The sequence below is a fragment of the Podarcis pityusensis genome, assembly GCF_964106645.2.
Source record: "Podarcis pityusensis genome assembly, chromosome: 13".
In the NCBI taxonomy this organism is placed as follows: domain Eukaryota; kingdom Metazoa; phylum Chordata; class Lepidosauria; order Squamata; family Lacertidae; genus Podarcis; species Podarcis pityusensis.
Window position 1 is genome coordinate 44,746,766 of NC_138038.1, and position 27,106 is coordinate 44,773,871.

At 46.4% G+C, this 27,106-nt stretch overlaps 1 protein-coding gene across 4 annotated transcripts; it reads left to right on the plus strand.

The window, feature by feature from the left end:
- The first annotated feature begins 452 nt into the window (after window positions 1-452).
- Window positions 453-27,044, plus strand: LOC308460733 (uncharacterized protein). Of its 4 annotated transcripts, none has more exons than XM_080977249.1 (19): window positions 453-545; window positions 3,527-3,585; window positions 4,257-4,349; window positions 5,640-5,767; window positions 7,749-7,892; window positions 8,934-9,008; window positions 9,650-9,820; window positions 10,806-10,902; window positions 11,948-12,171; window positions 12,673-12,826; window positions 16,536-16,744; window positions 18,716-18,833; window positions 19,676-19,881; window positions 19,989-20,106; window positions 23,249-23,418; window positions 24,088-24,185; window positions 24,307-24,413; window positions 26,063-26,128; window positions 26,896-27,044. In XM_080977249.1, the coding sequence occupies exons 2-19, from the start codon at window positions 3,543-3,545 to the stop codon at window positions 26,982-26,984; spliced, it is 2,310 nt and encodes a 769-aa protein (XP_080833375.1). In that variant the 5' UTR covers window positions 453-545; window positions 3,527-3,542; the 3' UTR covers window positions 26,985-27,044. The 4 variants fall into 4 exon arrangements, with proteins under 4 accessions (XP_080833375.1, XP_080833374.1, XP_080833377.1 ...); XM_080977248.1 differs by lacking the exon at window positions 453-545 and adding an exon at window positions 570-687; XM_080977251.1 differs by lacking the exons at window positions 453-545; window positions 3,527-3,585; window positions 4,257-4,349; window positions 5,640-5,767 and adding an exon at window positions 6,239-6,330.
- The last annotated feature ends 62 nt before the right edge of the window (window positions 27,045-27,106 follow it).

Genomic DNA, 27,106 nt, shown 5'->3' on the forward strand with positions numbered 1-27,106 from the left:
ACCATAGTCAGTACAGTAAAGTTTAAAAGCCACAATAAAGATAAAATCAGTTAGAAGTACTGTAAACTTTTTTTGACATTACTGTTTTATCTTCTGTAAGCCAACTTCTTTTCCTCATAAGCGCTCCCATACATTTAATAGACAGAAATTCAGCAGCAGAAGCTTTTCCTGAGCTGCATCTCAATGCAGGGGGAAAGCTTTACCTGCTGAATTCCTGTCTGTGAAAGGCACAGGGCAGGAGGTTCCCCAGGGAGAGGGAAAAGAAGAGGTCTCAAGCCTATAAGCAGAAGTTTTGTAAATTCCTGAAGAATAAAAGAAGTAGAGAATGTGGGAACAGGAGAAGGCAATTACTACTTTTACCACTTAAAGTCAAAATAGGCATCTAAGCTGTTCGCAAGTTATAAAACCCAATTACACAACGTGTAAAAATGTAAATCCATACAGATCTCCTCTTGATTCACAGCATCCTGTTAGTCCATTTAGCTCAAAAGGTATGAAATTAGGACAACCTCCCTAACAGCTCCTGATGGTGTGACTAGGAGCAGGTGAGATACCAGGAACCAAGAAGCAATATAAAGTGTTCTCATCTGTTGCAAGGGAGAGGCAACTTGGGTGGGAGGCTGCTAGGGGAAACTCTTAGGGGAGAGAGTACAGTAATAGAATCATGTCTTCCCCATCTTTTGCAGGGTAAGTCAATTTTATTTTTCTTAGTGTGTCTTTGGGCCTGGGGGGCAGTGTTGTTTGTTTTCTGTAAGAGAGGTCTTCATTGTAAAAAGAGTCAGGTTGTGTTCTAGATTAGAAAGGTTATGTAAATAATTATCTGGTGTAACAGCATTTTGCCCTACCGGTTCTTATCTATCGGTAGGGAGAGGACAGTTAGGGAGTGTGGAGGGTCTTCTAAAACTCCCAAACTTTTTATGCTCATGTAGTCTTTTAACTGCCTAACTAGGGGAGAGTTCCTGTCCCCCTGGAATTTGTGGGTGCTATAGTATAGTAGCTATCATGCCTGTTTTACATGTGGGTTTGGGATGTGAGCCCAATGGAAGCCAGTTTCATTTTATGAGGAAAGGGTAGAGTATCAGTTCCTGGCACCTCCAGGTAGGTTTGGGAGAGACTCCTACCTGAAACCCGGGAGAGCTTCTGCCAGTCAGAGTGGACTTTACAGAGCTGGATGGACCAAGGTTTTGACTCTGCATAATGCAGCTTTGGGACGCGGGTGGCTCTGTGGGTTAAACCACAGAGCCTAGGACTTGCCGATCAGAAGGTCGGCGGTTCGAATCCCTGCAATAGGGTGAGCTCCCATTGCTCAGTCCCTGCTCCTGCCCACCTAGCAGTTCGAAAGCACGTCAAAGTGCAAGTAGATAAATAGGTACCGCTCCGGCGGGAAGGTAAACGGCGTTTCCGTGCGCTGCTCTGGTTTGCCAGAAGCGGCTTAGTTAACATGACCCGGAAGCTGTACGCCGGCTCCCTCGGCCAATAAAGCGAGATGAGCGCCGCAGCCCTAGAGTCGGCCACGACTGGACCTAATGGTCAGGGGTCCCTTTACCTTTACTTTAATGCAGCTTCATGTGTTTCCTATGGAATTTGAAAAGCTGCTCACTTGACCCCAGAAGTTTTCTAGTGCCTCCTTGGAAACAGCCATATTGTTAAGTAAAGAATCACATCACTGAATCGAGGGGGGGTTGTTGCGGGGAGAGACAGAACGGGTCTGTAATAAAAAGGTTGTACTGTGGATCAGAGCATTCTTGCGCTGCGTTTCCTAGTCATAGAATCTTACAACTGTAGAGCTGGAAGGGACCAGGAGGGTCATCTAGTTCAACCCCCTGCAATGCAGAAATCTTTTGCCCAGTGTGGAGCTTGAACCCACAATTCTCAGATAAGTCACATTCTCTACCCACTCAGATATTCTCTTTTCTTCCTCTCCCCTGTCTACTCCCTCCCTGCCCTAGACAAGGTCAGCATCCTGAGACCCCGAGCATGCACAGTGCCTGTTGGGTTGTTATTAGGTGTTTTCCCCTTAACTATATATATATATATATATATATATATATATATAGTATTTCTGCAAACCTTAAGGTAGGGTTGCCATATTTAAAAAACTGAAAATCTGGACACAATAGTTGAGCTTTTTTAGCCAAAGTTGTTGAGTTTTGGGTTGTTGTTTTTTTTTGGAAAATTGCAAAAAAAGAAGACGACATTTCTGAGCTATTTTTAAGGAACACCGGCAAAAACAACACTACTGACATGGGTTGCCATATGTCCTGATTTGCCCAGACATTTTGCCGATTTCCTCCCGGACACTGCTTCCAACTACAGTATTCCATGTATGTATGGGAATTTCTGGAAGTATGGCAACCCCACGTCGGTGTAGACAACACTGAGCTAGCTGCACCAATGGTCTGACTCAGTATAAGAAATGCACGTAACAATCCTTTTATTCAGCAAAGCTGAAATCATGAAATATACTCTCCTACTGACATGCATGCTTGTCATATGATTTCAGCTGACTCTGTTGGAGAGAGCTTTTCATTATGAGGCGGGCGTGTTCTCTAACTCTTTAGCAGCTTTAAAAATAGATATTATACAGGAAATTCAGAGTGCATGTGAAGACTTGTATTTGCAATACAAAAGGGGCTTCTGCAAATCACATTTTAAGCTGTACACTTCATAAAGGCAATAAGAAAAGCCACTGAGGCTGCAAATCTATATCCATTGGGGAATTACTCCTACTGAACTCAGTTTATTGTTGTATTTATATCCCATATGTACATAGTTCTCTATTTCCCTCCCTGCCTTTTCTAACTCCTGCCATCACAGCTGACTCTCTCAATGGGATTTTATTCCAAGGCTGTGTACACACATTAAATTTAAAGCACATTACTTTCCTCAAAGAATTATGGACACGGTAGTTAGCATCTTAGTAGTGCCATTCCCAACAAAACTACAGTGCCCAGAATTATTTGAGGGGAGAAATGGTTAGTCCAGGTCTTGAGATCTCAAAATGCTGCTTACAGTCTTTCTCTTCTTTGAATACTCTGAGATTTGGACACCTGGCATTTTTGAATACTGTGCTCAACTCTTCCTCTAGAGAAGGAACATTAGAAATAAACTGTTGGGTTGGGTTTTTTTTTTTTTTTAAGGTTTCTTTCTTTCTTGAAGCTTGAATGCCTTTTTGAACCTTAAACCTGAAAGTTTCCCAGCCTGAGGTGTGATTTTTGCTTTGGACTACAACTCCCATCAGCCACAAGCAGCAGTATGGCTGCGGCTGATGGAACTTGTAGTCCAAAAGATCTGCAAGACACCAGGTTGGGAGAAGTCTGTTTTATACCATTTTGTCCTCTTCTCTCCTGCTGTCCTGAGATCTTTGGATCTTTCCATAGGTTAGAGGGGGCTACAGCTAGAGATCATATTGCTCAGTCCCTACTCAAATGGGGCTGTGGTGTGTGATGCTCTCATAACCTCTCTCCTGTGTCTTAAAGTAAAAGCCAAACTGATTCAATTTCTGTCTCTTGGTTTCCTTATTTAGGTTAGCCCTGCTTTGTATGTGTCTGTCCCAAGCAGTGGAGTCGATCCCCTTCCCCCCAGGTGAGCATCAGGTCTTTCTGCCAATGCGCTTGAGAGTAAAACTAAGAGGGAGGGTGTGGGTGGGTCGGCAAGTGTCCTTCATTCTCACCATCTCCTTTGTGTGGTGCAAATATCGGCTTCAATATTCAGTGTTTCTCAAACTTGGGTCCCCAGTTGTTGTTGGACTACAAATCCCATCACCCCTAGCTAGCAGAACCAGTGGTCAGGGATGATGGGATTTCCAACAGCAGCTGGGGACCCAAGTTTGAGAAACACGGACTGTATTTTGGGGGAAAGCTACTTTGGGCATCTCCCCAACATGTCTGCTCAGCGTTTCTTGAACAGCACAGCTCCCTAATGCAACAGTTAGCGTTAGTGGAATTCAGTACCCTTCGATACTGTTCTGTCAACCCGTATGCACTTGGATCTGCTGGTCTGTGACTGGATTCCTATGTGTACAGCCCTGGGGGTAGTGTCTAAAGCAGAGAAGAGAGACTTGCGGTGTTGTCAAAGTGGTCTGTGGAGGGTGGGGGGAGATCAGGATCCAGCCTACTGACCAGATCCAGAACTCCACTCCTAAAGCGGATGTGAGGGAGGAGTGTGTTTGCCTGCTTGTTGGGGCAGAAGGGCAGTTGGGATATATAGTGTCTGCGGGCCTTTCCTTGATAGAGAAACATTTTCTTTCCCGGAAGGTGCTGTGCGGACAGAATGTCGGGGCCGTTATTTCTGGATATGGATGGACAAGGCTGCCTTGGGCCAGAATTTGTGGCATTACAGCGTCTTCAGTAAGTATGGAGTGTTTCCTTTGAAAAGGAGAAGTGCTAAGGCAGCTGTCTCTTGATATCGTGCCTTTGGGTCCTTGGGACTACAACTCCCATCAGTCTGAGCCAGCATGGCTGCTGGGAGTTGTAGTCCAAAAACATCTGGAGTGAATACCTGGGAAGGCTGTGGTCAAAGGTTCACTCCTGATCCCAGGAACACAGAGGCTGGCAGTGATTTCTCTGCGGTAGGAAAGGAGTTGTCTGCGCATGCTCAGAGGCACTCTTTACTTTCCCCCCAAGCTAACTAGTGGCTGAAACTGAACCCTGGAAATCACAAGTAAGTGGTATCTTGGGGTACCAGAGTAACTTCTGCCATATGGAATCAGCCCCTCTCCCAGTGGATTGCCAAGAGATTGAATCGGCTGGTTGGCAGCACAAGAGGAGGAAATTCTGCCAGTGCAAATTTTCTTGCTGAAAACAGTGTCAACTGGGGCTGGGGGACCTCAGGCTCAGGGAATTGGATGTGGCCCTCTTGGCATCTCTGCCTGGCCCTTGGGGCTTTCCCCAGACCCCCTCCCCTCTGTCGTACCCTCCTTGAGTGTTTATTGCCTGGCACTGAATTCTGACAATGCCTCTTTTTTAAAAAAATAAAATGATATTTATTAAATTTTCAGAAAAAAAGAATTACACAAAAACAAGAAAAGTAAAAACAAAAAACAGAAGTAAAAATACAAGAAAAATACAAGATACAAAGTACAGAATAAAAGAATAAAAAACACTTAAAGAAGAAAAAAAGAAAAATAGATCAATTTTTCCATACCTTACATTCATATCCTTGTTTCCCTGACCACCTCATACCTCCCTTTTTTGTATTCCAGTTCAATTAATTAATTCAGCAATTTCTTTCCCTCTTTATTTTCTCATAATCCTTGAATTCTGACAATGCCTCTTGCCTTCCTGGATGGAGCATAGAGAAGTGGTGTGTGGAAATTCACCTACCTTTCAGAGCTAAAATGTGCATTCTTCACCCACCCTTACTTCTGGCCCTGCCCTCCACTCACATGTGGCCCCTGGAAGCCAGCTCTGAAGCTGCCCTCAGACTCAAAAAGTTACCCATCCTTGTTGGATGCCTGAAACAGGGTACTCTGTTCATGCATCCCTGCTGAGGTGGGTAACCAAGATCCAGTTGCTGCAAGGAAAGTTGAGCATGATGCAGGAAGGTCTATTAGGAGGGTGTGTGTGTGTGTGTGTGTGTGTGTGTGTGTCCTGATTTTTTTTACCTGGTAGAATTAACCTGCTTCCTTTTGTCCCTAGATGAGCAGAGACAGCGCATCCCCGTGACGGGGCATGTTGCCTCTCAGTGTGGCTTCACCAGTGGTACCGACTTGTATGGCAACCCTGAGATTAGAGTTTCCTTCCTGGCCTGTTCGGTCCGCAATTCGGTAAGCAGGTGATTCGCTTTCTTGTTAATGGTGTCCTTGTAAACGTGTTTAAAAAGCAAAATGGCATGCTTAAATCTTGCGACAGCTGAGGCATAACGAATGGTGCGGGATACATCATGCACTTTATTTTTATTTTTTAAATCTTAGTCCTCTGCTTCCCAGGCAGGTGGTCTCAAATTCATTCTGGCCCTGCCTGGATGGCAGGCAGGAAAACTCTGTTACAGGATCGGCTATGCTGCTAAACCCTTCGGAAGGGGCAGGGGTCATGCGATCATGGCAAAATAGGACAGGGAGCAGAGGGAGCTGCCTTATTCTGAGTTAGACCGTTGCTCCATCTAATACAGTGTTGTCGACACTGACTGGCAGCAGAAAATGGGCAGGCTTGGGTTTCATCCTATTGCCATCATCTCTCTTTGTGCAGCCTAATAAGCACTTTGCTGGGTGCGGCTAAAGTTAACCCTGGTCCAGTGTTGCTGGTGCCAAATGCCAGCAGGCAGGAGAGAATCTGTGCACCTCTGAACCTGCCATGTGATTTGTCCCCATTTCCCATCTGTTAAGCCAAGGTGAGGCCCAGGGTCCAAATGCGGCTCTCTAATCTTCTTTAGGGATGTGGGTGGCGCTGTGGGTTAAACCACAGAGCCTAGGACTTGCCGATCAGAAGGTTGGCGGTTCGAATCCCCGTGACGGGGTGAGCTCCTGTTGCTCAGTCCCTGCTCCTGCCAACCTAGCAGTTCGAAAGCACGTCCAAGTGCAAGTAGATAAATAGGTACCACTCCGGCGGGAAAGTAAATGGCATTTCTGTGCGCTGCTCTGGTTCGCCAGAAGCGGCTTAGTCATGCTGGCCACATGACCCGGAAACTGTACGCCGGCTCCCTTGGCCAGTAAAGTGAGATGAGTGTCGCAACCCCAGAGTCGGCCACGACTGGACCTAATGGTCAGGGGTCCCTTTACTCTTTACCTTTAATCCTCTTTATCTGCCCCAGAGCACCACCACAGATCAGCCATTTTTAAGGAGCATTCTCGCCTGGCTGAAATGTGCTTAAACTTTGTAATGTTTCTTCCTGGATGGAGGAACAAGAGTGTGGGTCTTTGTGGCCTGCTGTAGAAAGGTGAAATTTACATTTGTAACCGGGGCTTTTTTCAGGGGGAACTCACCGCAACTCAGTTTTGGCACGTCTCTGGTGGGTGCCATTGCCATTCTAAGAGAAAGAGGTGTTCATGGTGAGTTTTCGCACCTCTTTCTCTAGAAAAATAGCACTGTTTGTAACACAGAAACTTAATAACAATTAAAAAAAACCATGGCAGTGCCCAAAATGGTGATTTTTGTCGTTCATGTGGAGATAAAAAGTTCAAGAGTTTGAGGCCACATTCACACCATACAAGTTGAGCGCTATACAGTGGTACCTCGGGTTAAGTACTTAATTCGTTCCGGAGGTCTGTACTTAACCTGAAACTGTTCTTAACCTGAAGCACCACTTTAGCTAATGGGGCCTCCTGCTGCTGCCGCGCCGCTGGAGCACAATTTCTGTTCTCATCCTGAAGCAAAGTTCTTAACCTGAAGCACTATTTCTGGGTTATCAGAGGCTGTAACCTGAAGCGTATGTAACCTGAAGTGCATGTGCAGTAACCCGAGGTACCACTGTAATACCACTTTAAATAGTCGTGGTTTCACCCACAGAATTTGGGAAGTTGTAGTTCCCTTCACAGAGCTACGATTCCCAGAGTTTCCTGTGAAGAGGTTCTGACTGTTAAACCGCTTTGGGAATTGTAGTACTTTGAGGGGATGAGGCGTCCCCTAAAAACTCTCAGCACCCTTAACAAGCTACAGCTCCCAGGATTATTTGGGGGAAATTGTGGCCATTTAAAATGGTATCAGGATGCTTTGAATGTTATGGTATGAATGCAGCCTAGGGCAGGCAAATGCTACTGAGGGGACGAACTTGAAAAATGGGGGAGAAAATGAGATTTCCTTTCTGTCCAGTTTGACCAGGAGTTCAGCCTCCAGCTCCAGGTGGAGGTAACCAGTCCAGCGAACTTGACGGCCACTTACGACGTCTTTATGAACTGCCCCCTTGGTGCCCCATGGAGCCCCCGCGAGATCGTCTGTGAGGAAAACTACATGGAGGTGAGTGGAGGTGGAAGGAAAACCTGCATCCTTTTCGTGTATCAAAGCAGGTTTGGCAGGAACCCCAAAACAGATGTGGCTATGCTGAGGATCTTTCTAGACGAGAGAGAGAGAGAGAGAGAGAGAGAGAGGTGTGGGATCAGGTTAACTAATTAACTGATGAATTAAGATTGGTTTTGAGTGGCAAACTATTGAGCTGTCTCCTTTGCTCCTATCTATTTTTATTGATAGTTTTAAGTATCGCAAGGACAAAGCTCTTGCATAAGGTAATTAGAAATGCAGTATATTGCATTTCAATAATCATTTAAAGCAGCAGCTTAAGCGCAGCGCACAGACTTGCAACATACCACTGTGAGCTTCCTGCTGCCATTTTAAGAAAAAGCATTTCAACCCAGAAAAAAAGGGTTTCCCCCTCAAAAGACCCTTTTGAAAGCCGGTAGCGAAGTAACCGTGTGCAAATCGCTTGAGAGGAAGTTCATGCTGCTTAGTCTGTACAGCCCTTGTACAACTCACAGAGAACGAAACTGGATAGCTCGGCTGGTTAGCGTGGCGCTAATAATGCCAAGGTTGCAGGTTCGATCCCCTTATGGGGCGACTGCATGTTCCTGCATTGCGGGGGGCTTGGCAAGCTGATTCTCGGCCCCCTTCCAACTCTACAATTCTATGAAAACTGGAATTGGTTGGCTCTTCTATCATTGGTTCTGGTTTCTCCTATTCTTGGCCTCCCTGCTTTCTGCCCTACTGGTTCCAAATGGGCACCAGCAACCACTGAAAATGAGGCCACCACCAAGAAGGCCCCATCTCCTGCCTGCACAGCTGCTTGATCCTGCAGTTGGGCTTCTGAGCAGGGCAAAACTGTTCGTAAAAGTGCAGGCAGGGGATGTGTTAGCGAAGGCAATCTTTCAGATCTAGAGAAGAATGGTGCTGCAAAACCTCTCCCGAATCTGACCATCTCTGTCGTGGCTCTTGGAAACTGCACCTTGAGAGTGCTGTACCGGATGCTTTTATGGACTAACGCCTAACACAGGGCTGTGGTTGCAGGTCTCCGTCCGACGAGCAGTCCCAGGAATAGCTAGCGAGGCTCTGAATGAAGACTGGATTGCAGTGTGGCCTGTGGTAAGGATTTTGAGGGACGAAGGGGGCAGCAGAAGATATTCTTGATAAGAGGGAAGTAGAAGGAGAAGGCTGGATGGATCGCTTCAGGGAAGTAAATAATGAGCTTGTGTTGTCCAGGGTCAGCCCTAACATTAGACCAAGTGAGGTAGTTGCTCTTTCGGGCAATTTCGGGTATTGGAGGACAGAGCTCTCTGTGTGTGCCAGGCTGTTGGCCATGCACCCTCGAAGCCAGCTCTGATGCCCTCTGGGGCAGTGAATGGCTCTGCCCTTTCCCCAGCCCAGCTGAAAAGTCAAACTGGTCAGCTTTGGTGGGGAGGGCACTATCTTATTTTCTGACTTAGACACCAAAATGTCCTGCATTGGCTCTTTCCCATTGGGTATGGGGGAGGGACCCTTGAGATGTTGGACTACAAGTCCCATCATCCCTCACCATTGGCCAAGCTAGCTGAACCTCATGGGAGTTGTGGCTGGCTCTCGAGAGACAATGGAGTGCGCCTCTGGGGGTGAAGGCCAACTGCTGTATTAGCAACACCAAAGTGACCTCTCTGGGGTACCTACAAGCCCTGTGTGTCATTGGGAAGGCAAGTGGGTTGATTCCAGTCTCTGTTTAAACTCTCCCCTCGTGGGTTTGCCTTCTGTAGGCCCAAGGGGCTGTGAACCAGGTGTGGCAGGTGGCTTTCCACTATCAGAACGGCTCCCTGCAGAACATGATGGCCACCGAAGCACATGCCTTGGGCTACGGCGTCAACACCACGGCTACCCGCGTCCTTTTCCGCACTCCCTACGGAACCCAGCAGACCGAGGTCTCCCTGGTAAGGAGAAAGAGAGAGAAAACGTCTGTGTCAGTGTTGGGAAGGATTAATGGCTACCAACCATACTGCCTAACTATGGTGTGGTGCTCAGTGTTTGGAGCCAGAAGGGGGATGGCTTTCCTTTGTGAAAAGAACCAGACTAGCTTGGATACCCTGCCCTCTGGGGCACTGCGAAATAATTCTCCACTTAACTTGCATCAGCCGTGCACTCGCAAAAGAGCGCAGCAAGTGCTCTAAAGCACTTTGTTTCCCCCCCACGAAATGAAACAAGAACATCCGTTTAAAGAAGATTGGAAACGTTTATTGAATATATGGGAAATAACGGTATACAGCTGAAAATGCTGGCAGCATTAAGGTAAATTCAACTGTTTTTGATGGATGCAATAATGGAATACTGAATGGTATTCCATTTTTGTATCATTTTTGTAAAAATGATACAAAACCCCCCGATATTTTGTAAAATATGCAGGGACTTATGATATGTAAAATGAAACATAGAAAGAGAAGGGAAGTCATTTATATCTTAAGGATGTAAATTGAGTATTTTAAATTCTAAAACAGAAAATTTAATACAAATTATATATATATAGCATTTTGGGGGTTTTAAGTGAGTCCATACAATTATCAGATCTGGGGTGTGGAACCTGTGGCCATCCAAGCGTCGCTGGACTACAACTCTGCTCATCCTTGGCTATTGGCCGTGCTTGCTGGGGCTGATGGGAGTTGTGGTTCAGTCATGTCCAGAGGGCTGCAGGTTCCCCAGCCATGCTGCCAGTTAAGAACTCGGCATCTGGAGGGTCAAGGGTTGTTTTAAACCATTTTTAATGTTGGATTTTAATGCTGTAACCCACCCTGGGACTGGGGAATGAGGAAGATAATAATGACAAATGAAGTCCTTCCCTAATGGTGTTGCTGCCTGCCTGGCCTGCTAGGTTTCAGTGCTGGAGCTTTAACCTTACATCCTTATTGTCAATTTCCTCTGCAGGTCGAGGGCCTGGAAGTGGAGGTGGCACGGGCCACAGTCTTTTACAAGCAGGCCTGGATGATTCTCATGGTAGACACCGCTCTTGCCTGTCCCATCAGTGAGTCTCTCTGCTTTTGCATTGCCTTCAACATTTAACACTGGGACTTAGTTAGGGGCTGGATCTGGCCCTCCAGGCCTTCCTACCTGGCCCTTGGGGGACTCTTTGCAGGTCATGCCCCTCTCACCAGCTGCCTCGTGTGTTTTTTCTGGGATGGGAAGTATCCTTGAGCAGTGATGCCTCTTGTTTGCCTGCTACTATGGAGATATATATGTGCCTGTAAACCTCTTTGGTGTGCGTGTGTGGCAAAAAACAGTTATACCTGCTGCTCCTCCTAGTCCTGTCTCTGCCCCCCCCCCCCGTGGCCCCCAGAAGGCTATACATAAGGGAATGTGGCCCTTGGGCCGAAAGAAGTTGCCCAGCTCTGATTTAACGGATTGGAAATGACGGCACTCTTTTTCAATAGACTTAACGTCTGGCATCGATTCCGGGGCATTTACCTCTGCTTTACATGCTGCTGAAGATTCTCATTTTGCTGTGACTATGTGCTTTGTCTGCAGTGGCATCAAAATCTGGGTGCAATGGACACGGGGACAGTGAAATCCGTTTGGATGTTAGAGCCGAAGCCTGTTGGCCGAGCTGTGTGAGCAAATTCCCCACAGGATCACACAGCCTGGAGGACTGACCATGCTAGCAATTTCCCTCAAGGCAAACTCGCTCTGCACAGCAGATGATCTGAAGAAAGCAGGCTCAGACAGTGTTTCCCAAACTCAGGTCTCCAGCTGTTTTTTGGACTACAACTCCCATCATCCCTAGCTAGCAGGACCAGTAGTCAGGAATGATGGGAACTGTAGTCCAAAAACAGCCAGAGACCTGAGTTTGGGAAACCCTGCTTTAAAGCATCATGCAGGGCTCTTTGGAAGCCCTGTGGGGTGCTTTGAAGTCCCAGTTTCGGGGGACTTCAAAGCGTCCAATCAACTGACCCCATTGTGACACCAGGTGATTGCGAGGTCCCTCCCACCTTTCAAATTTGGCTCACGTCTTTGTCGAACCCTTCATGAGGTGATGTAGTGCTAATAACAAGGGGAATCTCTGTCTCTTGCAGATCTCCCTATTTTCACCACCACCACCTTAAGGTGGGGAACCTCCCGGATCTTGCCGTCCCTGGTGAGATTCCCGAATCTGTACAGAGATGAAGCTGTTGAGATGGGCTTGGATGGGCGTGTGATTGACGCAGCCACCATCCTGACAAATGGATACAGCTTCCTGGCGGACACCAAATTCTTCAGCATCACAGTGCCCATTGGGGCCCCAGGAGGTCTCATGGAGGTCAGTATCTGCTGTTTTGGAAAGGGCTATAGCTCAGTGTTAGAGCATCTGAAGGTCGCAGGTTCAATCCCTGGCATCTCCCCTTTTGCAGAAGAAATAACTTTTTGAGAAACTGGAGAATTTATTATTATTGACACAGCCCTAGCTAATATTCTTCCAATGAAGGCAATCTGGCTGCCCTCCAAGGAAGACTTCTTTTTGCTCTTACGCCATTCCTTAAACTTTCTCTCACCGTTAAAATGTTTATCCTAATGTCTGGCAGCAATCTGTCCCTGCAGCATTTTGCAAGTGTATCTGCAGATGGTAAGTGGGGAGGTTAATAGACTCTGGGGTGGGGGGATTAATGCTAGGGTTGCTTCTAAAGGGTTGCTTCTTATACAGAGCTGGTACCAGACTCCATCTAGCTTAATATTGTTCCCACTGACTGGCAGCATCAGCATCTTCTCTAGCGTTTCAAGCAGGAATCATTTTTAACATCCCCCCTCCACTTTTTGCTTCCAGAGTGATGTGATTGACAACCACTACGGCACCACCTACAGCATAAAGCTGCTGTTGGACCGCAGGTGGCAGGGAGACGAGAGTGACCGGACACGCCACCGCAGCTTCAAGGCCATCCGCACACCGTTTGCTCCTCATGCACCTGTGCTGACTGACAGTAAGCTGAGGCCTTGTTCTTCCTTCCTCTCGGAGCTTGAAATACGCCCCTGTCTAGGCAAGAGAAATCGCGTTCACATCTGAAATCCTAGTTGCGTCCTAGCAAGCTGAACGTTGCCTTAGCCATCCATCTCACCCTTCTTTGCTTCCTGATCCTTTGCTTGTCCACTTTTTAGTGTGTCTTTTAAAAAAGCACCACATAAAATGAATGCACCCATCCATACTCAATGCAGTTTTAGAGGTTCCCTCCAGATGTCCTTCTTACTGTGCATTCGTGATGATCCGCACTCATGACAGCACCGGGGTGATTATACTCGAGCCCATGTTGTTCGCACCTGCAAAAGCCTGAGGGCAGACATGATGTTTATATGCCATGCTATGAAGCCCTGTGGGGTTGTAGTCAATGTTAGCCCTACTCAGAGTAGGCCCGTTGAAATGAATGGCTGTGGCTCAAATAGGTCCATTAATTCCAGTGGGGCAACAAACACTAGCTTAAGTGGATACAACCCTATTGGTGGGGTAGGAGAGCTGAAAATAATGCCAGTATATTTCACAACTAGCACACCACCTGACGTATATTTTGATCTAGGAGGCTTAGTTTGGTCAGAATCGAGTAATATGCATTTCCAGAGGTAACACTAAATACTTCTGGTAAATGAGCCCCCATAGCTGCTAGAGGGCTGTGAAAATTTGTGTACCGGGCTTTTTAGACTCTTGTACCCCTGTACAATGGTGCCTCTGGTTACAAACTTAATTTGTTCCCGAAGTCCGTTCTTAACCTGAGGTACCACTTTAGCTAATGGGGCCTCCCGTTGCTACTGCACGATTTCTGTTCTCATCCTGAGGTAAAGTTCTTAACCCAAGGTACTACTTCTGGGTTAGTGGAGTCTGTAACCCGAGGTGTTTGTAACCTGAGGTACCACTGTACTATCTGAAACCAAAGGGGCGCATTGGTTGCCATATGCTTTTCTTTCTATCTTTCTTTTACAGCTCTCCTCCCCCACAATATGTACACAGGGGGGACACTGAACATTGTGGTACAAAGAATGGGCCTTGGCAAGGTCTCTAGAATATTCCCAGCCAACATGGCACCCATCCTGACTTCAGCTCCTATTGGCTCTGAGGACTGGCCATGCTGATGGGAATAAAACACATCTGTTGTTGTTTTTTTAAATAATATTTATTAATTTTACAACAGTTTAAACACAACACTACAAAAAAAATAAGAACAGAAAAAAAGAAAAGAAAACAATACAACACAGTACAGAAACACCACAAAACACTAACACATAAGATTAACAAAACAAAACAAAAACCATTTAAGACACAAAACAATTTCAATAGCTTAACTTTCATTCACTTATTTCCACGACCTCCTCACACCTCCCTTTTTGTATTCCACTTCTGTTAATTGTTTCAGCAATTCCTTTCCATCTTCCTCTGTTTTCTATCCTATAATTATCCTAACACATTCTAACCTTATTTTTCCCTTTAATACTCTATTAATCTATTTATACTTAATTCCTTATAACCTTTCTACTAAAGCCATATAACTTCATTCCAACGTTTTTCTAACATTCATTAGTTTCACAGTATTTCTGTAAATAGTCTTTAAACTTTTTCCAGTCTTCTTCCACCGACTCTTCTCCCTGGTCTCGGATTCTGCCAGTCATTTCCGCCAGTTCCATATAGTCCATCAACTTCATCTGCCATTCATAGAATCATAGAATCATAGAGTTGGAAGAGACCACAAGGGCCATCGAGTCCAACCCCCTGCCAAGCAGGAAACACCATCAGAGCACTCCTGACATATGGTTGTCTAGCCTCTGCTTAAAGACCTCCAAAGAAGGAGACTCCACCACACTCCTTGGCAGCAAATTCCACTGTCGAACAGCTCTTACTGTCAGGAAGTTCCTCCTAATGTTTAGGTGGAATCTTCTTTCTTGTAGTTTGGATCCATTGCTCCGTGTCTGCTTCTCTGGAGCAGCAGAAAACAACCTTTTTCCCTCCTCTATGTGACATCCTTTTATATATTTGAACATGGCTATCATATCACCCCTTAACCACCTCTTCTCCAGGCTAAACATGCCCAGCTCCCTTAGCCGTTCCTCGTAAGGCATCATTTCCAGGCCTTTGACCATTTTGGTTGCCCTCCTCTGGACACGTTCCAGTTTGTCAGTGTCCTTCTTGAACTGTGGTGCCCAGAACTGGACACAGTACTCCAGGTGAGGTCTGACCAGAGCAGAATACAGTGGCACTATTACTTCCCTTGATCTAGATGCTATACTCCTATTGATGCAGCCCAGAATTGCATTGGCTTTTTTAGCTGCTGCGTCACACTGTTGGCTCATGTCAAGTTTGTGGTCAACCAAGACTCCTAGATCCTTTTCACATGTACTGCTCTCAGGCCAGGTGTCACCCATCTTGTATTTGTGCCTCTCATTTTTTTTGCCCAAGTGCAATACTTTACATTTCTCCCTGTTAAAATTCATCTTGTTTGTTTTGGCCCAGTTCTCTAATCTGGTCAAGGTCGTTTTGAAGTGTGATCCTGTCCTCTGGGGTGTTAGCCACCCCTCTCAGTTTGGTGTCATCTGCAAATTTGATCAGGATGCCCTTGAGTCCATCATCCAAGTCGTTGATAAAGATGTTGAATAAGACCGGGCCCAAGACAGAACCCTGTGGCACCCCACTAGTCACTCTTCTCCAGTATGAAGAGGAACCATTGATGAGCACCCTTTGGGTTCGGTCAGTCAGCCAGTTACAAATCCACTGAGTGGTAGCATAGTCAAGACCGCATTTTACCAGCTTCTTTACAAGAATATCATGGGGCACCTTGTCGAATGCCTTGCTGAAATCAAGGTAGGCTACATCCACTGCGTTCCCTTCATCTACCAGGCTTGTAATTCTGTCAAAAAACGAGATCAGGTTAGTCTGACATGACTTATTTTTCAGAAATCCATGCTGACTATTGGTGATCACAGCATTCCTTTCTAGGTGCTCACAGACTGTTTGCTTAATGATCTGCTCCAGAATCTTCCCTGGTATTGATGTCAGACTGACTGGGCGGTAATTATTTGGGTCCTCTCTTTCCCCCTTTTTGAAAATAGGGACAACATTTGCCCTCCCGGGTGGGTAAATCTTGTGTCTTCCATCACAAGATAAAACACATCTGAAGGAACCATGTTGACTACCGTTGGTCATAGGCCCTTACAAACTTCCATTCTCTTGGGGGAAGTGGAGCTGTGGGGGACAATTTTTCCCAGTGTTAGAAACTGAGATATGAAAGCTAGGAGCTAAGTGGCACCTTAAAGCTAGGTTATAGGTGCAACAATGGAATGTCAGGCACACTTTTTTTTAATAACAAGAATACAATGCTGAAAATGAATGAACTGCAGCTCAATATTGTGTTCATTTTTCACATGGTCTAGTCCTTCCCCTGCCCACTCCCCTAATATTCTTAAGGAGGTCTCTTCTCCAGTTTTCAGAAAGTAGCTGGAAGTGGGGAGGCAGGAAAAGCTCCTCGTTTCCTTCCACTCTGCAGTTTTAATCTGAAATCTTGGGCGCAGCACTGCGCCTAGAGCTCAGAAACTGCTCACACTAATGAGATTCCCTGTCACAAAATGCGCCGGACAATGGGAGTTTCGAATGCTGCTTTTGTCTCCGCCTCAGCTGACGCCATCTACTACCCAATGCACCATTCTCTCTTCCAGACACAGTCGCTGAGAGAGGTTACTTTGACATCAGCCTAGGCAACTTCCTCCCAGACTTGGAGCTGGTCACCATTGCAGTTGGCGGCAAGCCCTTAACGCCTGCAGAGCTCAAAGGGCGTGGTTTCGGCCTGGGCGAAGCCCCCAACCCCAACAACACGAGGGTCTTCATCCTGCAGGTCCCTTTCACTGACCCCCTGGTGGAGCAGGAGGTAGGGGCCTAATTTGCCGTCAGCTTTGAAGGATTGTTTCTGTTGCACAGGCAGCCGGGGTGTGTGTGTGCAGAGTATAGTTTTCAGAGGCCACAATAAGAGACTAGTCCTCATTGCTGCAAAGTAGAGCTTGAGCAGGGAAATTACAGTCTTATGAAACAGAAAGACTAGAATGTGTGTGTTTGCTGGGCTTTTGAGGCGAGGTGTAGCAGTTCTTCCATTCAGGGAAGGTAGTCAAGGATCTGTTTGCATTTACTCTGGGCTCTTATCCTTTAGCATTCTCCTTCTGAGCAATCTTGATGAAGGTAAACTTTGCCTTGGTACAGCAGCTTAGTTTCTACTACCCCCCACCTGTCCTCTATCCAGGAAAGCAGAATTTAATGTGGGATATTCCAGCCAGACAAAAGTGCTTGGGGTATAAGGCCTGTGAAGGATGTGGCATGAGGATTGCTGAGGGCCACGTTCAGCCTTGGGGACCTGAGATTCCCACCCCTTTTCTAGAATATCTTACATTTATTACTTCTCCATCACACAAGCAAACAAGAGACCTTCCCAATTGTAATTTGGCTATCCATAACCATGGTTTAAAAAGAAGTTAAACCAACTATATTATTTACAAGTTGGCTTATGGCCCAAAAACTGGTTTAAACAAACATGTATTTGCCTGGTAGCAGAAGACATGGGGAAAGGCCTTAAGTCAGCAGCAGAGTAACTGTTTTTCATGCAGAAGGTCCCTGGTTCAAATCCTGGCATCTCCAGGTAGGGCCCTCCCTGAAACCCTTGAGAGCTACTGTGTAGACAGTATTGAGCTGGATGGCACCATGGTGTGACTCAGTATAAGGCGACTTCCTATGACTGAGCTGGCAAAGCCTCTCCATTGCAAGGAGTTTCGGAGCCTGAGAATAGCCACTTAGAGGGTCCTCTCTTGGTAAAGGTAAAGGGACCCCTGACCATTAGGTCCAGTCGTGGCCAACTCTGGGGTTGTGGCGCTCATCTCGCTTTATTGGCCGAGGGAGCCGGCGTACAGCTTCCGGGTCATGTGGCCAGCATGACTAAGCCGCTTCTGGCGAACCAGAGCACGGAAACACCATTTACCTTCCCGCCGGAGCGGTACCTATTTATCTACTTGCACTTTGACGTGCTTTCGAACTGCTAGGTTGGCAGGAGTAGGGACCGAGCAACAGGAGCTCACCCCGTTGCGGGGATTCGAACCGCCAACCTTCTGATCGGCAAGTCCTAGGCTCTGTGGTTTAACCCACAGCGCTACCCACATCCTGTCCTCTCTTGAGTTCCTGCCAAACGAGCCTCAGATGTTGGTGGGAGAGGCAATATTATTATTTATTTAAAAGATGGCCTTCTCCCAAGCAGCTTAAATCCAGGCAGGCTCCTATGGGAGAACACGGTCTTCCGAATAACCTGTTCTCAAATTGTGTTTGTAGAGCTCACAACCTATACTCTGAATCGTGCCTGGGAACTAGCCAGTAGTCGGTGAGGCTACTGTAGCAAGCAAGTCATACAGTCGTACCTCGGCTCCCGAATGCCTTGGGAGTCGGACATTCTGCCTCCCAAACCATCGAAAACCGGAAGTGATTGTTCCGGTTTTTGAACGCTCTTTTGGAAGCGGAACGTCCGACAGGGCTTCCAATTGGCTGCAAGAACTTCCTGCAGCCAATCGGAGGCTGCGCTTTGGAAGTCGAACGGACTTCCGGAACGGATTCTGTTCGACTTCCGAGGTACGACTGTGCTCCCTATAAAACCTGTCCCGGTTAATATTTTGGCTGCATTGTTCTGCGCTACCTGAACGCCCTTCAAAGGTGGCCCCATGTAGAGTGCATCACAGTTAAAAAAAAATAGTGTCACGCTGATAACAGGCTGGATGGAGAGAATGATGGGAGATTTGAATTCGTAACCTTTGGGGTGGAGGGGCTTCCAGCTTTCATTGTGCCGTGAACGGGCCCTTCTCTTCTCCAGTACCTGTATGACAACATCAGAAGATACACCCTGCGGCTAGAATACACCTTCAACCTGAACCCAAAGGGCAAGCCTTTCACCTACCCTGGGGTAATTGAATGTGACGTCCCTGATGTTGGTGAGTCTGCTTGAGCAGAGGGAGGGGCTTTGAAGTATCTGTCTTTCAAAGCAGTTTAAAATATATACATGGGAAGGAATGCAGTGTTGCTCAGTCAATCCAGTACGATTGCCTATCAAGTGTCAATTACATCTGTACAGATATTCTTAGAAATAAGCAATAGTTTGGAAATATTTGAGCTGTGTATGCACCATATGTCTGAAGCACATTTCAAGCATGTGGTTTCCTCCCAAAAAGTCTTTGGAACTGTAGCTCACCCTCTCCGAGAGCTACATTTCCCAGCACCCTTAATGAACTACAGTTGCCAGGATTCTATCAGGGAGCCTTTAAATGTATAGTGACAGCCTTGTTCCGTCATATGAAACCTTTTTGCTTTTAAGTTTGTGCTTATCATCTGTATGTTTTAAGCCCTTGAATTAAGAATAGGGGCCTCTGGCCTCCTCACCTTGCAGAACTGCTCTTAAGTTATTTCATGCAGGTGTGCCCAAAAAATGCACAATGTAATTGCAAGCATTATAATAGATTAGGGATACCCAACATGGTGCTCTCTAGATTTTGGACACTCCTTGGCCAGCATGAACAATGGTCAGGAGCCACAGGAGCTGGCGTTGACAGCGTCCTGAGGGTGTCCATGTTGCCTATCACTGAAAGAGACCACAAAGATTCCTAATGAAATGTATTCAATTAAGTCTGGAATCTGTGGAGAAGATGGCCTCTCTTGCCAGTAGATCTCAGTCGTTGCAAAACTGTGTGTTTTGAGAGAGGCTGTGCCTTGTAACATCTTCTGTATACGTAGCAAGATATATTTGGTGATGCCCTCTTCCTCACCTACCATTCTTCAGTTCTTCCAACCTTCGAAGGCTTCTGTGAGACGGGGAGGATTGGACTGGTAATGACCCACGGAAACTTGGATCGCTACTGGGTCCCGTACGTGGGGAATTTGCAGCTGACAAATGAATTGGCCGCATCACAGAACTACACTGTGCAGGATGATGGCAGCTACTACTACCTCTCAGTGCCCTTTTTGGCACCTGGCTTGGTGTATGAGGTAGGCCTGAGTTGGGGAAGGGTCCTGCCACCACTTTTGGCCTTGAGTTGACGCGGGAGCCGACCCGATCAGATATGTGTGACGTGAGTTTGTGTGTGTTGCCGCAGGATATCTCCCTCCAAGGACTAACTGCCCGGCTCGACTTCACCCTGAGGGACAACAAGACATCAGCGGTACTGGTAGCGTTCCGCGTTGGCTGTATTTTCCCCACCGGAAAACTGCTTGGTAAGGAATTTGGCATGGCGGTTCCGTTTTGTGTGGAGTAAGACTTGTTTGGCAACCTATTTCAACCCAAGGTGCACATTTCCTGATGGAAGCGGGGTGGGCTTGTAGCAGGCAGGGCCAGGGGCAAAAGTGGAGAGATTTCTTGTAGAAAGTGATGAACAATAATTTTGGAGATGGACCTCAGCTTGCTCTGTATGTAGCAGGGGCAGGGAGCCGGGTTCTGCCCCTCATAAGGTAAAGGGACCCCTGACCATTAGGTCCAGTTGTGACCAACTGGGGTTGCGGCACTCATCTCGCTTTATTGGCCAAGGGAGTTGGCATACAGCTTCCGGGTCATGTGGCCAGCATGACTAAGCCGCTTCTGGTTTTTTTTTTTTAAAAAAAAGATATTTATTGAGCATTTTAAAGTTACAAAGAAAAAAGAAAGAAAAAATACGAAAGAGAGTAAAAGAAAGAAAGTAATAGATAAAAATAACAATTAAGCAATACAAATCAATACAAACCAAAATCAAAAAGAAAAAACAAAACACACAATGCAACACAATCAAGAAACAAAAATATACAACAAATTTAAAAACAAATCCAATATTCCCAAATCCTTAACTTTCATTAACTTATTTCATCGGCCTCCTCACACCTCCCTTTTTTGTATTCTAGTTGTTAATTATCTCAGCAAATCCTTTCCATCTTTCACAATATTCTGTCATTAAATTACCTTGATCTATTTTAACCTTATCTTACCATAAAAAAACTTAAAACTTAAATCTTATTTATACCAAATTCTTTTAACCATAACATATTCTTACATATTTCTTTTTAACATTTCTGCTAAAGCCAATTAATTTCATTCCAACATTTTTCGGATACTCATTAATTTTGCGATACTTTTCTAAATAAATTTTTAAAACTTTCTTCCAATCTTCATCCATCGTCTCTTCTCCTGGTCTCGGGTTTTGTCAGTCCTTTCTATCCCATCCATCTAGTCCGTCAACCTGGTGACCTTATATCCGAGGCTCTTAAGTCTTTTCCATGTCCCTTCCGCAGGTCTTCTTCATGTTTATACCTGTACTTTACTTTGTCTTCTGCTCCTTTCACTCTGGGAGACTCCAACTTGACAATATTTTTGTCCCTTCTCGACAAGTCAGCCCCTTTTCCATAGTCAACACTGAAATCCATGTGGTATTTAAAAGCATGTTTCAAGACCCCTCCAAAATTAGGGGCCCCCACAACTCCGAGCTCCCCCCGGCCTAAAGCCAGACTTGAAAAATCAAAATATCTCTGCATAGGGGGGTCCATCCAGCCCCCCATCTCCAAACCAAGCAGATCTCCGTCTCTCCAAATCTGACTTTTTCCAGGTTCATTGATCAAATCCAACGACTCATGTTCCTGCTGGGCCACAGCTCCCTCCATCTCTGCCAACCGAGGTCCAGCAACAGCCTCCTCCCTCATCTCATCTGTCAAAGCACATTCCTGGGTTAATTCCTGAGTGGGTTCTATATAGGTACCCACTGCCTGTCCAAAATTTCCTATCGCAACTGTCATTAAATCCATTTTCTCATGTAACTGTTCCAATAAAGCACTTGTCTTGCAAAAGGCAAGCACCAGAGCCTCTGAGCACATTCTTGTTCAAGGTCGAAGTCTGGTCCCACAATCTTAATCTTTTACAGCTGCAAAAACTCCTCAGTTCGACTTTAATAACAGTTTCACAAGCTCCCTCTAGGGGAGACAATTTCTATTTGTATCCATCTTTTTTTCCTTTTTTTTTTTAAAGGCAGATTTAGCAACAAAGTTTTCCTTTTTCGGATATTTTGTCAATATTTTGTTCCTTTTAAAAGCGAAAGGGAACAATGGAATCAATATGTTTCTGTTCTTTTAACTATCTGTCAAAGACGTTTGTCCATAGTCAATGGGCTTCTCCAAAACGTCTGTCTTGACACCCCACTCCCAGGTTCAAGACGGTGGAAAATTACCTTTCTTTACTCTCTCTTCTGCAGGTTTAAACAGTCTAAAAAAAGATTCCCCCCTCTTCTCCTGCTTCCAAGGGGGGTTCAGTAGTTTTAAATGATGAAAATTTAGTCCTTTACAAACGACTTTCTGAATTCTAGCTTGCCGTGTCTTTGCTTCAATCTATCTACAAAAAGCGGAAGGCGGACTTCCTGTTTAGACCTTCCTGCTTTCGGTGCCTAATTAAGAAATTTCACAGTCCAATTTTCTGTTCTACTCATGGGCAGTTGTTTGAAATCCAATTGTCTACAGGAAAAAGTCAGCGCTCTCCGGCAACAGCAATGCGGCTTCACTCCGTGAAAGAAGCAGTCGATTCAAAGCACCGCGCCACTCACCCCACGTCGCTCCGGATCCCCAAAACAGGGTTTCCCCGCGAGTGGAGGGGGCGCAAAGGTGCCAGCCGAATCCCACGTCCACAGGCTTCTCCCGCCTGTGGTTTTTGATGGGTCTCCGCCTCGCCGTGGCGGTTCAGACCCTGTTTTCCACGGAGCGGGTTCCTCCCGATCGGAGGAAATCCGCCATTGCCAGAGGCGCCAACCCGGAAGTCCATGACTAAGCCGCTTCTGGCGAACCAGAGCAGCGCACGGAAAAGCCGTTTACCTTCCTGCTGGAGCGGTACCTATTTATCTACTTGCACTTTGACATGCTTTCGAACTGTTAGGTTGGCAGGAGCAGGGACCGAGCAATGGGAGCTCAGCCCATAGTAGGGATTCGAACTGCCGACCTTCTGATCAGCAAGCCCTAGGCTCTGTGGTTTAACCCACAGCACAGCGCCACCCGCATCCCCCTGCCCCTCATGATGTTCCCTACAAAAGCTCAACAACTTTGGCTGACCCCTCTCTAACAAAAATTCTGGCTACACCCATGCTTGGTAAAATAGTGCCCTGTGTGAGGCCAGTCCTCATGCCACCTTCCCAAAGCCAGGTAGAGGAGGTGTCTGGCTTTGGGAAGGAGGCATAAGGCTCTGGCAGGGTCCTAGACCCCTTCTTCCTCCATCCCAAAGCTGGGCAAGTGTTAACTAGGCTTTCGGAAGGAGACAGGAGGACTCTAGGACCCTGTCTGAGGCGTGAGGGTCAGTGTTGACAATGCTAAGTCAGATGGACCCAATGCTTGCTGCATTTTCTCTTTCTTCCTGCAGTGTGTCTCCCCAATGGAACCATAATGGCCACGGTCCTCGGCCTGGACACGAAGCCGGATTTGGACCCCAGGAAAACCCACCTACGGGACAAGAATTGTGGGCCATTGGCTGCTGATGAGTCCAAGGCCCTCTTCTCTTTCCCAGTGGCTTCTTGTGGCACCACAAGGAGGGTAGGTAGCTCCTAGGGCAGGGAGCACTCGTACCACCAGCTCCTGACAGAACTCTACAGCTTTGGACAAATGCTGAAGACACACTTCTTTACACTTGAGACACATGTTTTCAATTCCTGTCACTGTAATCCATGTAAATTGCTTTTAATTGTAAATTTGTAACCTGCCCTGGGACCCACTGGTGGAGGGCGAGTAACAAATTTAGTAGCAAAATAGTATTTAGTAATAATACTATTTAGTAGTAATAGTATTAACGGTATTATTAACCACCGCCACCAATGTTGAGGCAGCTCCTCTAGCACCTTCCTTGGGGCTGCTAAAGACCTGCTAAAGACCAATAATGGTGGCAGAAGCAAAGGAGCCACAGGCCAAGGAAAACACATACCATTGGCTCCCATTTGGCCTGGGAGGACTCTCGTCATTCTTCGTTTTATTGAGTGGTTTTAGTGTAAATCGCCTTGGCTGGCAGAAAGGTGGCTTATGAGTTCAACAACATCAATAATAAAATTGCCTACAGTCAAGAGACCAGGGTGTAAAGGGGTGCGTCTTCAGATGGAAACAACATAATGATGGGGCCAGACACACCTCTGTAAGAGAGACAAATCTGCAACTCGGGGTTCCCCAACTATAGAGCCCCCCCTTGCACTGAATTTCTTCTCTGCCCTTCAGTTTGATGGTAACTACTTGGTATACGAGAACGAAGTGACCTTCAGGAGAGAGTTGATTCCGGAAGCAAGTCCAGTTATAACCAGGGACTCCCAGTACAGGTGAGGCGGCTCTGTGATTAAAATGTTCCAGAAGAGATGCTGTCCTTTTCTTCTTCTGGTGGTGGTGCTGGAATGGACCACATGGCTTGTGTAAGAGTACAGGTCTGGCTTTTCTCTCCAGGCTGACCCTGCGCTGCCGTTACCCCCTCAACGAGGTGCTCCGGGTATGGGCCCGCCAACTGCAGGGGGGGCAGGTGACATCTCAACCCTACGCTCTTGAAGCCAAAGGTAAGCCGGTCACTCACACTGTTGGCATGTCCTTCCTGGATCAGGCAGGCATTCTGCCTATCCGGGAGAAGTGTTTCTCCCTTGTAATGCAAGAACCTCGGTGGCATCCCAGCGAATGCAAATTCGTGGAGGGATGTGGCTGTACGCTTGCCACAATGGCTGTGTTTGGCCTCCACTGTCAGAGTGACTCAAAAACTCTGAAAACCTGTTGCTGGGAATTGCAGTTGGGAAGAATGTTCCTGTGCTTTGGGGGCTTCCTGTGGGCATCTTGGGTGGCCTCTGAGAACAGGATGCTTGGTATATGGTATGATGAACTCACAGTACAGTGTCAAAATAAAAAAAATCCTTCCAGTAGCACCTTTAAGACCAACTAAGTTAGTTCTTGGTATGAGCTTTCGTGTGCAAGCACACTTCTTCAGATACTTCAGTGTGCTTGCACACGAAAGCTCATACCAAGAACTAACTTAGTTGGTCTTAAAGGTGCTACTGGAAGGATTTTTTTTATTTTGACTATGGCAGACCAACACGGCTACCTATCTGTCACAGTACAGTGGTACCTCGGGTTACATACGCTTCAGGTTACAGACTCCGCTAATCCAGAAATAGTGCTTCAGGTTAAGAACTTTGCTTCAGGATGAGAACAGAAATTGTGCTCCGGCGGCGCGGCAGCAGCAGGAGGCCCCATTAGCTAAAGTGGTTCTTCAGGTTAAGAACAGTTTCAGGTTAAGTATGGACCTCCGGAACGAATTAAGTACTTAACCCGAGGTACCACTGTATTATAATACTGTGGTTATGATATAATAGACAGAAGGGTGCGGCAGAAGAGGAGAAGCAACAACTCTGTGGAAAACAGAGTGGGAAGTCGAGAAAAAGAAAAGTCGAAATTGTTTTGATTGTACATGTTAAAAATGTTGAAACTTAATAAAATGTAATTGAAAAAGAGAACAAGATATTTCACCTGATGATGCCTTTGGTCAACTCCTAAGGGCTGAGGTACCTTCGTGCACCCCCAAATAATATTTGAGAGGGCCGGGCCTCCCTAAAATGGATGGAGATTGCCATTCAAAGGGTGATTGTGTGCTGTATCTTGTGGTTATGTGGGGTGGGGCTTACCTGCCCCCCATGTTTTATTCGACTTGGCACCCCTGGACTTGAAAAGGGCTGTTTTCACTTCCCAGAGATACAGGAAAACCTTTCTACCTCCCCACTTCTTGAAAACATGGCTTCTGCTCAAATAATGGTCCCATTTCTAAGGACCCCAAAGTGTTATGCTAGAACAGGGGTCAGCAAACTTTCAGCAGGTGGCCGGTCCACTGTCCCTCAGACCTTGTGGGGGGCCGGACTATATTTGGGGGGTGGGATGAACGAATTCCTATGCCCCACAAATAACCCAGAGATGCATTTTAAGCCAAAGAACACATTCTACTCATGTAAAACCATGCTCATTCCTGGACCGTCTGCGGGCCGGATTTAGAAGGCGATTGGGCTGGATCCAGCCCCTGGGCCTTAGTTTGCCTACCTATGTGCTAGAATGTAATGTGGACTTAACACACATCATCTGTGGTGGTGGGTGTAGGAACAACTCCATTATGTTCCTCTTGTGTAATGTTTGATTGCTTCCTAACAACTGGGGTGTGCCTGTTTTTCAGCATATCAGCGGAAGAGGTCTGCAGATCACCATGCTGTATCCCAGATAGCAGGCCGCTCTTCATCAGGTAAAGCCTCGACCATCATCTCAACCTGTGGAATGCCACTTTGACAGGAATAAGTACCTAGTCTTCACTGGCCCAGATATCACAGCAGGGACTGTGTGTTGCGGGAGAGGGAGGTTGGTAACTTTGGGTAGATACCAAGGATCCAGACCTTGTGGAGAGAAGAAGGCGGGATGGGGAGGGGGGATTGGTATCTTCAGGCAGATACCAAGCTTCCCACCTGGCAGCTAGAGCTCTATGCTGCGGGCGACACGCATTTGTCCCATGGGCTGCTGAAATTTTGAACCAGCCTTGTCTGCGGGTGTTTGACTTAAACTCAGGGCATGCTGAAAATCTGCTTCTTCAAAAACAATAAAAACACACTCCGAAAACCCCGCCACTGTTGTCACCCCCAAAAGTAAAGTAAATGCAAATAATACAACTTGGAACTGGTGACGTATAAACTTTGGAGAGCTCGTGTTTCATGATAGTTCATTGAGGAGGGAACAGAACTCAGTGGTGTGGAGAAACACACTTTGCATGCGCAATGGTCCCAAGCAGGTTCAGTCTCTGGTCTCTGTTTCCATTTAAAGCTTTGAAGAGCAGGTGATGATTGCAAAGATCCTCTGCCCTAAGATGAGCTGCTGCTAGCAGGACCTGACAACACTAGGCTAGATGAACAAATAGTCTGTCTTCAAGTATAATAAGACCACTTGCTATGTTCTTAGGGCAAAGCCTCTGCGGCCCTGAGTTGGCTCAGTAGACACTAACTCCTTGTTCCTTTGTTGCAGGAGCAGCTGCAAAAGCCATCTCCATAGCTTTGTTTGGGGTAGCTGCTGCAATCGGCATGATCCTCCCTGTTGGATTAATTGGTTGTTAAAAACAATATTCTGAAAATGTTACGTATCCAAAAAGAAAACAAATAAAAGGCTTCAAACGACTTATGAGTTGGAGTTTTTCAGTATAGCCTATAGGTCTCAACTATGGGATGACAAACCAAAT

Coding starts and splice junctions, on each gene's coding strand:
- LOC308460733 (XM_080977248.1), top strand. CDS start 665: ATGTCTTCCCCATCTTTTGCAGG. Junction 12,827..16,535: donor TGCACCTGTGCTGACTGACA/GTAAGCTGAGGC, acceptor TCTCTCTTCCAG/ACACAGTCGCTGAGAGAGGT. Junction 16,745..18,715: donor ACCCCCTGGTGGAGCAGGAG/GTAGGGGCCTAA, acceptor TCTCTTCTCCAG/TACCTGTATGACAACATCAG.